This window comes from Scyliorhinus canicula, chromosome 12, assembly GCF_902713615.1.
Source record: "Scyliorhinus canicula chromosome 12, sScyCan1.1, whole genome shotgun sequence".
NCBI classification, from domain to species: domain Eukaryota; kingdom Metazoa; phylum Chordata; class Chondrichthyes; order Carcharhiniformes; family Scyliorhinidae; genus Scyliorhinus; species Scyliorhinus canicula.
This window is the reverse complement of record NC_052157.1, coordinates 58,739,134-58,752,700: the sequence shown is the minus strand read 5'-3', so window position 1 is coordinate 58,752,700 and position 13,567 is coordinate 58,739,134. Positions and strand designations below refer to the sequence as shown.

The window sequence follows — 13,567 nt, the reverse complement described above, 5'->3', positions numbered from 1 at the left end:
TTTCTGCTCAGTAAAAACTAACCCCTTTGTGTTTAAACACGAGAAGCCTCTCAGACTGGTTTGTTGGCAATCAGCACATAAACGGTTCAGCACAGATATTTATTTCATACCTTCATCCTGATAATTGAGGGTCATAGATGAGATAGATAGTCAGCATCTTTCCCAAAGTTAGGGGAGTCTAAAACTAGAGGGCATAGGTTTAAGGTGAGAGGGGACGGATACAAAAGGGTCCAGAGGGGCAATTTTGTTCACAGAACGTGGTGAGTGCCTGGAATGTGCTGCCAGAGGCAGTAGTAGAGGCAGGTACAATTTTGTCTTTTAAAAAAGTATTTATACAGTTATATGGGGAATATGGTTATAGAGGGATATGGGCTAAATGCAGTCAATTGGGACTAGCTTTGTACTGAAAACTGGGCGACATGGACAAATTGGGCCGAAGGGCCTGTTTCCATGCTGTTAACCTCTCTGACTCTTAATTTACAAGAAAATCTTCCTCTGATCAAAAAGAAAGAAAAACCCAGTGCTGGCACATGTGATCCCCAGTTGGAACACTGGTTTGTGTAATCTATATCCATTTTCGATGAAGCAGCTTTGTTCGTGGGGAACGAGTTCCAGATTTCCACTGGTCTTTGGGTGAAGAAATGCTTCCTGACATCATCCCTGAATGGCCTGGCTCCAATTGACCGAGTGTTGACATTGCCACATAAGGTCAAGTGATTAAAAGCTGAGTCAAATAGGTTAGTTGAAAAGAGCATCTTAAAGGAGCTGGAGAGAGAGATGGAGAGGGTGAGGGAGGGATTGTAGAGTTCAGAGATAAAGCCAGCTGAGTGGAGATCTATCCTTAACCGTTCTCTCACCTCAGACCCACAGATACACCTTGAACATGGCTTCCCCATGTGGGTTTCGGACCGAGCAGGATATCATCACTCCCTTCTCATCCTGGGGTCCCATCAGTATCAGAGAGCCAATCACCAGGTGCCCATCTCTGACCCGCCATGACACCAGACGTCCGTGTGTTTGGTTACCACTGATTTTGGCAGGGGGCAGGTGCCAGGTGAGGTCTCCAGTTGGATTGGAGTTGGCCACACAGATGCAGGTGACCCCTTCTGACCTCCGGGTGCACTCCAACTCCTGGGAAATCTCCGGATTATCTGAGGAGGTAAGAACAATTGTGAGACAATGTCGTAGCAGAGTTAGCGTAAGATAAAAACACACATCCCTGCCTTTTTTACCTCCAGACGCGACTATCCCAACCTTCTCCAGTCCAGACTTCCATCTTCCAATCTCCATAAACTTCAGCTCATCCTAAACTCTGTGGCCCCTATATCCTAACTCGCACTGAGTCCCGTTTACTCATCACCCACTGTTGTTTGCTGAGACTCAATTTTTTTTTTAAATTTAAAAAAAATCCAATTTTGGGAACATTTTGGCATGGCCAATCCACCTACCCTGCACATCTTTGAGTTGTGGGGGTGAGTGCCACACAGACACAGTTCACTGAGAGATCCCTGTAACCTTCTCCAGCTCCTACAACCCTAACTATCTCTGTAATCTCCTCCAGCCCCTACAACTCTCCCTCTCTGCAACCTCCTCCAGCCCCTACAATCCTCCCTCTCTCTTTGACCTCTTCCACTCCTACAACCCTTCCTATCTCTGAATCCTTCTCCAACTACTACAATCGTCCCCACCTCTGTAAACTCCACCAGCTCTTCCAAGCCTCCCTGTTGTTAAGTTCTAATGGTAACTCTATAATAGATCTAAAATAATAGAACTATAATAGAACTCTTTGACTCTAAATTGATGTGTTCAGCAATCACTTTTCCAACAACACCACAGTGCCACCTGTATCCCCTTTATATTTGACACACTCTATTAAACAATAAGTGAGGTTGATCAAACAATGAAAACCCCAAGTCCAAAAGAAGTATTGGATATTGGATTTGTTTATTGTCATGTGTACCAAGGTACAGTGAAAAGTATTTTTCTGCCAGCAGCTCAACAGATCATTAAGTACTTAAATAGAAAAGGAAATAAAGAAAATACACAATAGGGCAACACAACATACACAATGTAACTGCATAACACCGGCTCAGAAACATTAACTCTTTCCTGACACCTCTCTCTGTAACCTCCTCCAGTCCTTTCAACCCTCCCTATCTCTGTAACATCCTCCAGCCCAAAAACCCTCCCTATCTCTGTAACTTCTTCCAGTCTCTGCAAGCTTCCATATCTCTTTAATCTCCTACATCCTCAAACAAACCTCCAAGATTTTTGCTCTCCTATATCAGCCTCGAGAATGCCCTCCGATTTCCATCGCTTCAACTTTGGCAGCCATGCCTCCTACTGCCTGGGAGGCCCTGCGCTCTGGAACTCCCTCCCTGCTTCTCCCTGTCTCTCTTTGTCCACATTTCAGACATTCCTCATGAGATAGAGGAATCTGTCCCTTTCTCCGAGATTTTGAGAACCGTATCTAATATCTCCTTCTGTATCTCGGAAAGGCAAAGGGGGAAAAAACCACAGCGGTTATGCTGGTCATGCTAAACTGCAGCAAGTAGGCTGGCCTCAGACAGAAGGTGCTGGTGTTTTAAGAGCCAGATGGAGTTAAATTCTTACATTGAACATCCAGGTGGGTAATGTTGGAGGTGCTGTTACCCAGTGGGTTCCTCACTGTGCAGTAGAAACTTCCATCATTCTCCCGTGTTACAGGGGTGAAGGAGAGAAAGCGGCTACTTGTGTTTAACTGGATGCTGGTGTTCCCCTCGATCCTGAACCAGGTGTAATGAGATATCGGTGGGACACTTTCACTGGAGCAGGTTAATGTGATATTGCTTCCCTCTCTTATCCCATCAGAGGAGCTGCTGATGGACACCATCGTCTCCTGTGGGGGATCTGGAACAGGAACAGAGGAGAATCAGCAGCTCATCCCCACAACCCTCCAAGACCTCTGTGTTCCTCTAATCCCGGCCCCTTGGACATCCTCCCATTCCCATCATTCCACCATTGGCGACCGTGCTTTCAGCTACCTGGAACCGAAGCTCTGGAATCCCCTCCCTCATTTCTCATCTCCTCAGAACAGAATCTGATTCCGAGACACACCAGGAGATATTAGAAACTGGTGGAAGATTGCTCGGTCAAAGAAGCGGGTTTTAAGGAGCGACTGAAAGGTTGTGGGAGGGTTGGAGATTGGCGATTGGAATTTCCCATCCAGTCTGTGGATGGTCAAGTATGGAGATTGGAAACGAAAGCCAGACAGCCTTGTCCTGACAACAATTGAAGGAGAAACTGAGAATAAAAACAAAAGAGGAAGAAGAAAAATAGGATGAGTGGATAACATTGAGATGTGGACTGAGGGGGGATTGAAGAAGGCCAGTGAAGATGATGCCAATGGCTTCACTAAGGCTGTCATGATAATGAATTAACGAATGTGATAATAAATGAACAAATATATCTCCACACTCACATTCCACAGTGATGGTTATGGACCCCTCCACTGCTCCATGTTCATTCTCTGCCACACACTCATAGTCTCCAGTGTCCTTGGATGTAACGTGAGGAAATACCAACCACAGCTTGTGTGTGTGTGTCTGTGGTCTATGTGTGGCATGTGTGAATGGTGTGTGTGTGGACTGTATGTGTGTGGTTTTTGTGTATCTGTGTGTGTGGTCTGTGTGTGTGTGGTCTATCTATCAATGTATATAATTATCGGTACGACCGCCGACCAGCAGGTGGCGATAGAGATCCACCATTGACTGGAGGATTTGGCAGTATTTTTTTACCATTTGTATCATAGTTCGTTAGTTATATTTCTATGTGTTCATCTTGTTAATAAATTACATAACTAATGAAAGAACTAGATGCTCTGTGTGCATCTGTACTATGGCCACAACACCGAACAGTCTATGTGTCCGTGTGTGTCGTCGGGTGTGCACGTGTTGTCTGTGCGTGTGTCTCATCTGTGTGTGTATGGTTTGTGTGTGCGTGTGGTCTGTGTGTATATGGTCTGTGTGTGCCTGTGGTCTGTGTGTGCATATGGTCTGTGTGCATGTGTGTGGTCAGTGTGTGTGTGGTCTGTGCATGTGTGTGTGGTCTGTGCATGTGTGTGTGTGTGGTCTGTGTGTGTATGTGTGTGTGTGGTCTGTGTATGGTCAGTGTGTGTGTGGTCTGTGTGCATGTGATCTGTTTGTATGTGTGTGTGTGGTCTGTGTGTGTGTGGTCTGTGTGTGTGTGGTCTGTGTATGTGTGTGTGGTCTGTGTGTGTGTGGTCTGTGTGCGTGTGGTCTATGTGTGCATGTGGTCTGTGTGTATGTATGTGTGTGGTCAGTGTGTGTGTGGTCTGTGTGTGGTCAGTGTGTGTGTGGTCTGTGCGTGTGGTCTATGGTGTGCATGTGGTCTGTGTGTATGTATGTGTGTGGTCTGTGTGTGGTCAGTGTGTGTGTGGTCTGTGTGTGGTCAGTGTGTGTGTGGTCTGTGCATGCATGTGTGCGTGTGGTCTTTGGAGTGAGTGTGATGTGCACTTGTGTGTGAATACTGTGTGTTCAGCTTGTGTGCGCGATTGTGTATGGTCGCGAATGAAGTCATGAAAGAGGTCATAAACTGTGGAAATCAAACTTTATTTTTGTGATAATTTAAAGATGGATTTTGCTGAAACAATCAGTGGCTGGATCGGCCAGTTTCTGGAAATTTCCAACAGCGGTTACAGGGACAAAGAGTTCTAACTTGATTCTTGTGGAATCTCACATCTCATTGAAAGAACATATTGTAAACCACAAAACCAGTGGGCTCACAGTCGATATTATCCATGAAGGAGCACCCTGGATTTTGATTTTCTGGATTCGAGCAATCATGTCAACTGCTATCCATTTCTGTGCTTCTTCTTACTGTTAATATATTTATAATTGAACATCCTTCTTTTCCATCCTGTACTGTATACCTGCGTGTTGGTGTAATTTGTGATCATTCCGCGCCCCCCCCCCCCCCCCCCCCCCCCCCCCCCCCCCCCCCACTCACCTCGAGGTTTGAATGTGTGAATAACATAACCGCCGAACCTCCGGCCCCTCATCACAGCAGAGCAGCGGGCTCTGGACCTGAATGGCGGGCCTGGGGAGAGGGCAGTCACCAAGGCGGAGGTTGGCATCGGGCAAAAAAGTGAGACCCTGCTGAGTTGTGGTTCCCCGTGACATGTGTGTCACCACCCCCATTCCCCACAGCCACCACCCACATCCACACCACCCCCACAACCCTCACATACCCCCCCCCCATAGCCCCCCTCCACTAACCCCACAATGCCCCCCACACTGCCCTCTCCACCCCCTCACCACCCTGACAACACCCCCCACTTCCCCTTAACACCCACCACCCCAACCCATGGTCCAATCATACGTCTTATCTTGTGTCTTGCAGGATCACCTGCCGATGAGGCGGGCCCTTTTCATGTCCCCCGACCCCGACCCCAAGCCCAGGAGGAGATCAGCGAGGAGGAGGACATGGACATGAATGGCAGCCCTCGACCTACAGCAGGAGACATGCCGGAGCACCAGTCCGGCGATGACACTGACTTCTTGTCACAGTTGTCTCCAACACCCTCCACCATGTCTGAGACACTCACCTCGGGTGGGCAATCTAGTGAAGATGATCTTGGGGCACGATCTGATGGCTCACCACACATCTGATCCAGTACAGCAGGTGGAGGTAGGAACTCCTGAGGGGGCGGACGGTCAGAATATGGCCTGACCCCAGAAGCTAGCTGCCGTCCAGATGGGTTTAGAGCTTCTGGGAAGGGCAGATCCATCTAAAGTGGAGATGCAGTCTGAGAGCCAGGGACTACATGAGGGGCTGTCAGCGAACATCCAGCACCTGCAGGTGGAGCTGGAGGAGTCCAACCGCCTGAAGGGGCAGGAGGTGGTGCCGACTATGCGTGACACCCAGGCTAACACTGCACGGGTGGCGTCTGTGGTGAGGCCTTGGGGGCAAAGGTTTCGACCATGGGTCAAGATGTCCATGGTCTGGCTCACTCTGTGTGGGGGTTGGCTGAGGCCCCGGATAATGCTGCCCTCTCACAGGCAGCCCTGTGCCAGGGCCACCTGGACATTTCAGCGCGCACCTGAGCGTGGCCCAGTCACAGCGGGCCAAGGCTAAGGGCGTCGGCAACATTGCCCCAAGCTTGACACAAACCCTGAGAGAGATGGCGCAGTCTCTGGCTGATGTGGCACCATCCCAGAAGGTGGTGGCAAAGTCACAGCATGATGTGGCGCAGTCTCAGAGGGAGGTGGTCCACTCCCCGTTCTCCATGGCCGTGAGCATTGAGACCCTGGTCGGGATGCGAGTGGGCCTCCAGGACTGGCAGCACCAGGTGGCGGGGGAGCCTCAGGGGTTTGCCCCACTTGCACCCCTGTCCCATCGAGTAGCCCGGGGTCTATCAGGCACCCTGAGAGAGGAGGTGGAGCTGCTAGGGCCCATGCCGGTAACTCCCACAGGGGAGGTGCCGGAACAGCAAAACGCCTCGTACTCCCCCTCTCCTTTCCCTGCGGCATCTGGTAGGGAGCGGGCAGAGCAAGGCAACACCTCGCCACCCAGGAAGCCCGGCCAGCAGCTGGGCCCATCCATGCCCGGTAGCCCCAGAAGGCCAAAGGGGACACTGGTGGGAATCGCAGCTGGCCGCCTCCCTGTACCCCCTGGAGATCCACCTAGGCATAGCATTCTGGCTCGTCAAGCCAGAAAAGTAGACACCAGCTAATTTGGCACGGGTACAGGGCGCAGTCTAGCATTCGGGGGCAGGGCACAAACCTGCATATATTTGTTCACATTAAACACCTGTGCACAACGTTACACCCTGCCTCGGTGCTCTGTCAGAAGGCTGAGAGGGGTGGGCTGGTCTGGGCTGGCCGCAGAGGGGACTCAGGGGTGGGGAGGCCGGGCGGACGCTGTGGTGGACTTGGCCCAGCGATCGTAGTTCAGCCAGCGCTTTGGTCCTCCACCCTCCTCCCCCCCAATGTCTCCACCTCTGCCACACCAGGGATTCGATGGGACCGTGTGATGGAATGGCCACCTCACATGCAGGGATCACCCAGGTAGACATTGGAAGGGGCTACTATGGGCAGAAGTCAGACGTTGTCGAATGATGTAGAGCGCTAGAGTTCATTGTAGAGCAGGTTGTCATCATTCTCCATCCCATGGGCCAGACCCAGGGCTCCTGCCAATACAGGGCCCGTGCCCTGCAATGAGGCAGGTATGTATCATGGAGGGGGTTGCAAGGGGGGGTGGGGAGCTATGCAGGGAGGGTATTCACGCGAGGAGGAGGATGGCCCCCGGGAGCGGGGCAGGGGGGAGGAAGGGGGTGTTCTATGGTGGTGGGATGGGATCTCTGTGCCGCTAGCCAGGCCCCCTAGTTGGTGAACATGGAGGCAATCAGTCGTGTGCACGTTGGCCCTGGTGCACTCATCGTCCGGTCCCCCCTGTCTGCCCGGGCCCCATGCCCTGCCTATCCTCACCCTCCTACGCATCCTCCTTGTTGGACGAGGACTGGTGTTCATCCCCCTCCTCCAGCACATCGCCCCTCTGCTGTGTGATGTTATGGAGGACACAGCAGGCCACCACGATGTGGGAGAAACTCCTCGTGCTGCACTGGAGGGCCTGTCCAGAGTGGTCCAGGCACTAGAACTGCATCTTCAGGATGCTGAAGCACCACTCGCTCCATCATGCCCCTGGTTGCTGCACGTGTATTGCTGGAGTGGGTCTCCGCATCGGTCTGTGGCCTGTTGGTAGGAGTCATCAGCCATGACCGCACAATGTAACCCCTGTCACCCAGGAGCCAAACCCCAGTTGGTAGGTGAGTGGGAGGCCTCGAAGAGGTAAGGAACCATTGAGTGTGCGAGGATGAAGGCCTCGTGCACGCTATCTAGGGTATCAGGTGCAAGATGTGAATGGTGCACATCTCATGGTAACACACCAGCTGCACGTTCATCGAGTGGAACCCGTTTTGGTTTGTGAAGAACAGCCTGTCATGGGCCAATGTTTGGAGGAGGAAATGCACCCTGTCGATCACCCGCTGCCTGGGCACTCTGGTGGGCTTGGTCCACACCTGTGCACTGAGCTCTGCGAGATTCCGGACAGGTCCCCACTCAGCGCCTGGAAGGACCCCGCTGCCTAGAGGTTCAAGGTGATCTTCACCTTGGTGACCACCGGGAGCGCGTGTCCTCACCCATTCCCATGATCTGGCAGATATGTTGCACAGTCCCCTCACTCAGCCGGAGTCTTCGGTGGGTGATCATAAGAACCAGGAGCAGGAGTAGGCCATCTGGCCCCTCGAGCCTGCTCCGCTATTCAATGAGATCATGGCTGATCTTTTGTGGACCCAGATCCACTTTCCCGTCTGAACACTACAACCCTTTATTCTTCAAAAAACTATCTATCTTTATCTTGAATACATTTAATGAAGGAACCTCAACTGCTTCACTGGGCAGGGAATTCCATAGATTCACAACCCTTTGGGTGAAGAAGTTCCTCCTAAACTCAGTCGTAAATCTACTTCCCCCTAATTCTGCTTTCACCCGCCAGTGGAAACAACCTCCCTGCATCTATCCTATCTATTTTCTTCATAAATTTTATATGTTTCTATAAGATCTCCCCCATCTTTCCAAATTACGAGTACAGTCCCAGTCTACTCAACCGTTTCTCGTAATCCAACCCCCTCAGCTCTGGGATTAAGCTAGTGAATCTCCTCTGCACACCCTCCAGTGCCAGTACGTCCTTTCTCAGGTAAGGAGACCAAAACTGAACACAATACTCCAGGTGTGGCCTCACCAACACTTTATACAATTGCAACATAACCTCCCTAGTCTTAAACTCCATCCCTCTAGCAATGAAGGACAAAATTCCATTTGCCTTCTTAATCACCTGTTGCACCTGTAAACCTATTTTTTGTGACTCATGCACTAGGACACCCAACAGCATGTTTTAATATTTTATCATTTAAATAATAATCCCTTTTGCTATTATTCCGACCAAAATGGATTACCTCACATTTGTCAACATTGTATTCCATCTGCCAGACCCTAGCCCATTCACTTAACCTATCCAAATCCCTCTGCAGACTTCCAGGGCGCGACTCTCCCATTGGGTGGCAAAGTGCCGACGCCAGTGTAAAAACAGAAGTGTTTTAATCCGGCATTGGCACCCGTTCCGGACCCCATTCTGCAGCCACAGGCGGCTAGCACGGCGCTGGAGCGGCCCACGCTGCTCCAGCTGCCGGTCCCGGCCTTCACCCGGCGTCGCGGAGTCTGCACCTGCGCAGATGGGCCGGTGGCAAATAGCACATGCGCAGTGGCCTTCTTCCCCGTGCCGGCCCCGACGCCAAATGGCGTAGGCCTACAGGGGCCGGCGCGGAGGAAAGGAAGCCGGCAGACAGAGAGGCCGGCCTGCCGATCGGTGGGCCCCGATCGCGGGCCAGTCCTCTACGGAGGCTTCCCCCAGGGTCGGCCCCCCCTCCCCCCCACAGGCCGCCCCCGGACCCTTCAACACCGCAGTCCCGCCGGCTCAAAGGATGTTAGAATGGAGCCGGCGGGACTCTGCTTTTTGTTGACGTCCATTGCGGAGAATTGCATCCCAGAGTCGGGGCGGCGTGGCTCAATTCATGCGGTGCCTCCCCGATTCTCCGACCCAGCGGGGGATCGGAGAATTCCGCCTCCAGTATCCTCTGCACTTTTTGCTTTACCACTCATCTTAGTGTCATCTGCAAACTTGGACACATTGCCCATGGTCCCCAACTCCAAATCATCAATGTAAATTGTGAACAATTGTGGGCCCAACACTGATCCCTGAGGGACACCACTAGCTACTGATTGCCAACCAGATAAACATCCATTAATCCCCACTCTTTGCTTTCTATTAATTAACCAATCCTCTATCCATGCTACTACTTTACCCTTAATGCCATGCATCTTTATCTTATGCAGCAACCTTTTGTGTGGCACCTTGTCAAAGGCTTTCTGGAAATCCAGATATACCACATCTATTGGCTCCCCGTTATCTACCGCACTGGTAATGTCCTCAAAAAATTCCACTAAATTAGTTAGGCACGATATGCCCTTTATGAACCCATGCTGCGTCTGCCCAATGGGACAATTTCCATCCAGATGCCCCGCTATTTCTTCCTTGATGATAGATTCCGGCATCTTCCCTACTCCTGAAGTTAAGCTAACTGGCCTGTAATTCCCCGCTTTCTGCCGACCTCCATTTTTAGAGGGCACATTGCAGGCTACGGTAATGGCGGTGCGTGCCTGGACACCCCCTTCCCGTGAGGCCTCCTACTGCACTCCCCCACCAGCCCTGCCAAAGGCAGGACCGGCAGTTTCTATGTGCCGTGCCTCCTCTCTCTCCCTCACTAGCTATGCCACCTGTTTCCCGATTTTTAAAACCACACATGACACTTGCCATCAGGGATTCCCCCCCCTGCAGAGGCACAGCATCACAGAGAACACCGGGTCAGGCCCGCTAACGATATGCAAATGGTGTTTACTGTACATGTGGAGTAGAATGCATTGACTGTGAAGCACTTTCAGATGCTAAGAATGTGAAAGGTGTGATATCAATGTATGTTCTTTCACCACAAAGCAATTACTCCAGACTGACTGTTCAGTACTGAGGGAGTGCTGCATTGTCAGAAGGTCAGTACTGAGGGAGTGCTGCACTGTCAGAGGGTCAGTACTGAGGGAGTGCTGCACTGTCGGAGGGTCAGTACTGAGGGAGTGCTGCACTGTCAGAGGGTCAGTACTGAGGGAGTGCTGCACTGTCAGAGGGTCAGTACTGAGGGAGTGCTGCACTGTCAGAGGGTCAGTATTGAGGGAGTGCTGCACTGTCGGAGGGTCAGTACTGAGGGAGTGCTGCACTGTCAGAGGGTCAGTACTGAGGGAGTGCTGCACTGTCAGAGGGTCAGTACTGAGGGAGTGCTGCACTGTCAGAGGGTCAGCACTGAGGGAGTGCTGCACTGTCAGAGGGTCAGTACTGAGCGAGTGCTGCACTGTCAGAGGGTCAGTACTGAGGGAGTGCTGCACTGTCGGAGGGTCAGTACTGAGGGAGTGCTGCACTGTCAGAGGGTCAGTACTGAGGGAGTGCTGCACTGTCAGAGGGTCAGTACTGAGGGAGTGCTGCACTGTCAGAGGGTCAGTATTGAGGGAGTGCTGCACTGTCGGAGGGTCAGTACTGAGGGAGTGCTGCACTGTCAGAGGGTCAGTACTGAGGGAGTGCTGCACTGTCAGAGGGTCAGTACTGAGGGAGTGCTGCACTGTCAGAGGGTCAGCACTGAGGGAGTGCTGCACTGTCAGAGGGTCAGTACTGAGCGAGTGCTGCACTGTCAGAGAGTCAGTACTGAGGGAGTGCTGTACTGTCAGAGGGTCAGTACTGAGGGACTGCTGCACTGTCAGAGGGTCAGTACTGAGGGAGTGCTGCACTGTCAGAGGGTCAGTACTGAGGGAGTGCTGTACTGTCAGAGGGTCAGTACTGAGGGGGTGCTGCACTGTCAGAGGGTCAGTACTGAGGGAGTACTGCACTGTCAGAGGGTCAGTACTGTGGGAGTGCTGCACTGTCAGACAATCAATACTGAGGGAGTGCTGCACTGTCAGAGGGTCAGTACTGAGGGAGTGCTGCACTGTCAGAGGGTCAGTACTGAGGGATTGCTGCACTGTCAGAGGGTCAGTACTGAGGGAGTGCTGCACCGTCAGAAGGTCGGTACTGAGGGAGTGCTGCACTGTCAGAGGGTCAGTGCTGAGGGAGTGCTGCACTGTCAGAGGGTCAGTACTGAGGGAGTGCTGCACTGTCAGACAATCAGTACTGAGGGAGTGCTGCACTGTCATAGGGTCAGTACTGAGGGAGTGCTGCACTGTCATAGGGTCAGTACTGAGGGAGTGCTGCACTGTCAGAGGGTCAGTACTGAGGGAGTGCTGAACTGTCAGAGGGTCTGTACTGAGGGGGAGCTGCAATTTCTAAGGATCAGTACGGAGGGAGAACTATACTGTCAGGGTCAGTACGGAGGGAGTGCTGTACTGTCGGAGGGCCAGCACTGAGGCAGCACTGCACTGTCGGAGAGTCAGTACTGAGGGACTGCTGCACTGTCAGAGGGTCAGTACTGAGGAAGTGCTGCACTGTCGGAGGGTCAGTACTGAGGAAGTGCTGCACTGTCGGAGGGTCAGTACTGAAGGAGCGCTGCACTGTCGGTCGGTCAGAATTTAGGGATTGCTGCAGCAATGGTGATTTTTGGTCAGTAAAAGACAAATGATCCTTAGCTCAGTAGATTACTGTTTATGGTAACTTGCTGTGCACAATGTAGCCCATAAAGGCTTGTGTAGAATGAAACATATTTGTACTTAAATTGCACAGTTAGTACGAGGGTCCGCTCCAATGAAACAGATGGATATCTCAGCCTACAGGTGCGATTTTGTCCGTGGTGTCTGAGTGATGGGGTCAGGCTGAGAACAGAAGTATAGGTCAGAGTGACGCCATGCTGAGTTACTGTGTTTGAGACTGATCCAGGTACGTCAGTGGGAGTGTCCCAGGTTAAGACAGGTGCTGTTCCACTGCACGGTGTGTTGAAGGTGCAGTTTATGTCCACACACTTTCCTGCAATAATTTCTGCCGGGAATATCCTGGGTTTATCTGTGAAATCTAACACACAGAGAATGGATCCTTTTAAATAAATATAATGTGAAGCATCAGTTCTAATAGAAATCACAGTCCCAGAAGAGAAACCCCCACTAACCCCCACTCCTTCTGCTGACAATTAATTTTCCGCAAAGCAAAGAAGTCGACGAACTGTTGCCACCTTCGGGCGAATCCTAACATTGACCCTCTCATGGCGAACTTAATTTTCTCCAGACAGAGAAAGCTAGCCATGTCCGATAGCCAGGTCTCTGACTTCGGGGGCTTTGAATCCCTCCAGGCTAGTAGTATCTGTCTATGGGCTACCAGGGAAGCAAAGGCCAGAACGTCTGCCTCTTTCTCCTACTGGATTCCCGGATCTTCCGATACCCCGAAAATCGCCACCTCTGGACTCAGCGCCACCCTTGTCTTTAACACCATGGACATGACATCTGCAAGCCCCTGCCAAAATCCCCAAGCTTCGGGCATGCCCAGAACATGTGGACATGGTTCGCTGGTCCTCCCACACATTTTGCACACCTGTCTTCCACCTCAAAGGATCTGCTCATCCGGGCCACTGTCATGTGAGCCCGATGAACGACCTTGAATTGTATCAGGCTGAGCCTGGCATATGTTGTGGACACGTTGACTCTACTCAATGCGTCCGCCCATAGAACATCCTCTATCTCTCCTCCCAGCTCCTCCTCCCAATTGCACTTCTGCTCCTCAGTCTGCGTCTCCTCTGACCCCATAAGTTCCTTGTAAATGTCAGAGACGCTCCCTTCTCCTACCCACCCTCTGGAAACTACCCTGTCCTGAATCCCTATTGGTGGTAGGAGCAGGAAGGTTGAAACCTGTCTACGTACGAAGTTCCGCAACTGCAGATACCTGAATTTGTTTCCCCTCACCAATCCAAACTTCTCCTCCAGTGCCCTCATAC

At 51.7% G+C, this 13,567-nt stretch overlaps 1 protein-coding gene across 1 annotated transcript in view; it reads right to left on the bottom strand.

Moving 5' to 3' along the window:
• The window catches only part of LOC119974259 (B-cell receptor CD22-like), a 102,008-nt gene that overhangs the window by 10,645 nt on the left and 77,796 nt on the right, over positions 1-13,567 (bottom strand). Inside the window, exons 9-11 of the mRNA XM_038813029.1 lie at positions 3,461-3,536; positions 2,614-2,889; positions 858-1,151 (exon numbers count right to left, since the gene is read on the bottom strand). Of these exons, the coding sequence (XP_038668957.1) occupies positions 859-1,151; positions 2,614-2,889; positions 3,461-3,536 (645 nt within the window). The 3' untranslated portion in view covers position 858. The remainder of the gene's footprint in view (positions 1-857; positions 1,152-2,613; positions 2,890-3,460; positions 3,537-13,567) is intronic.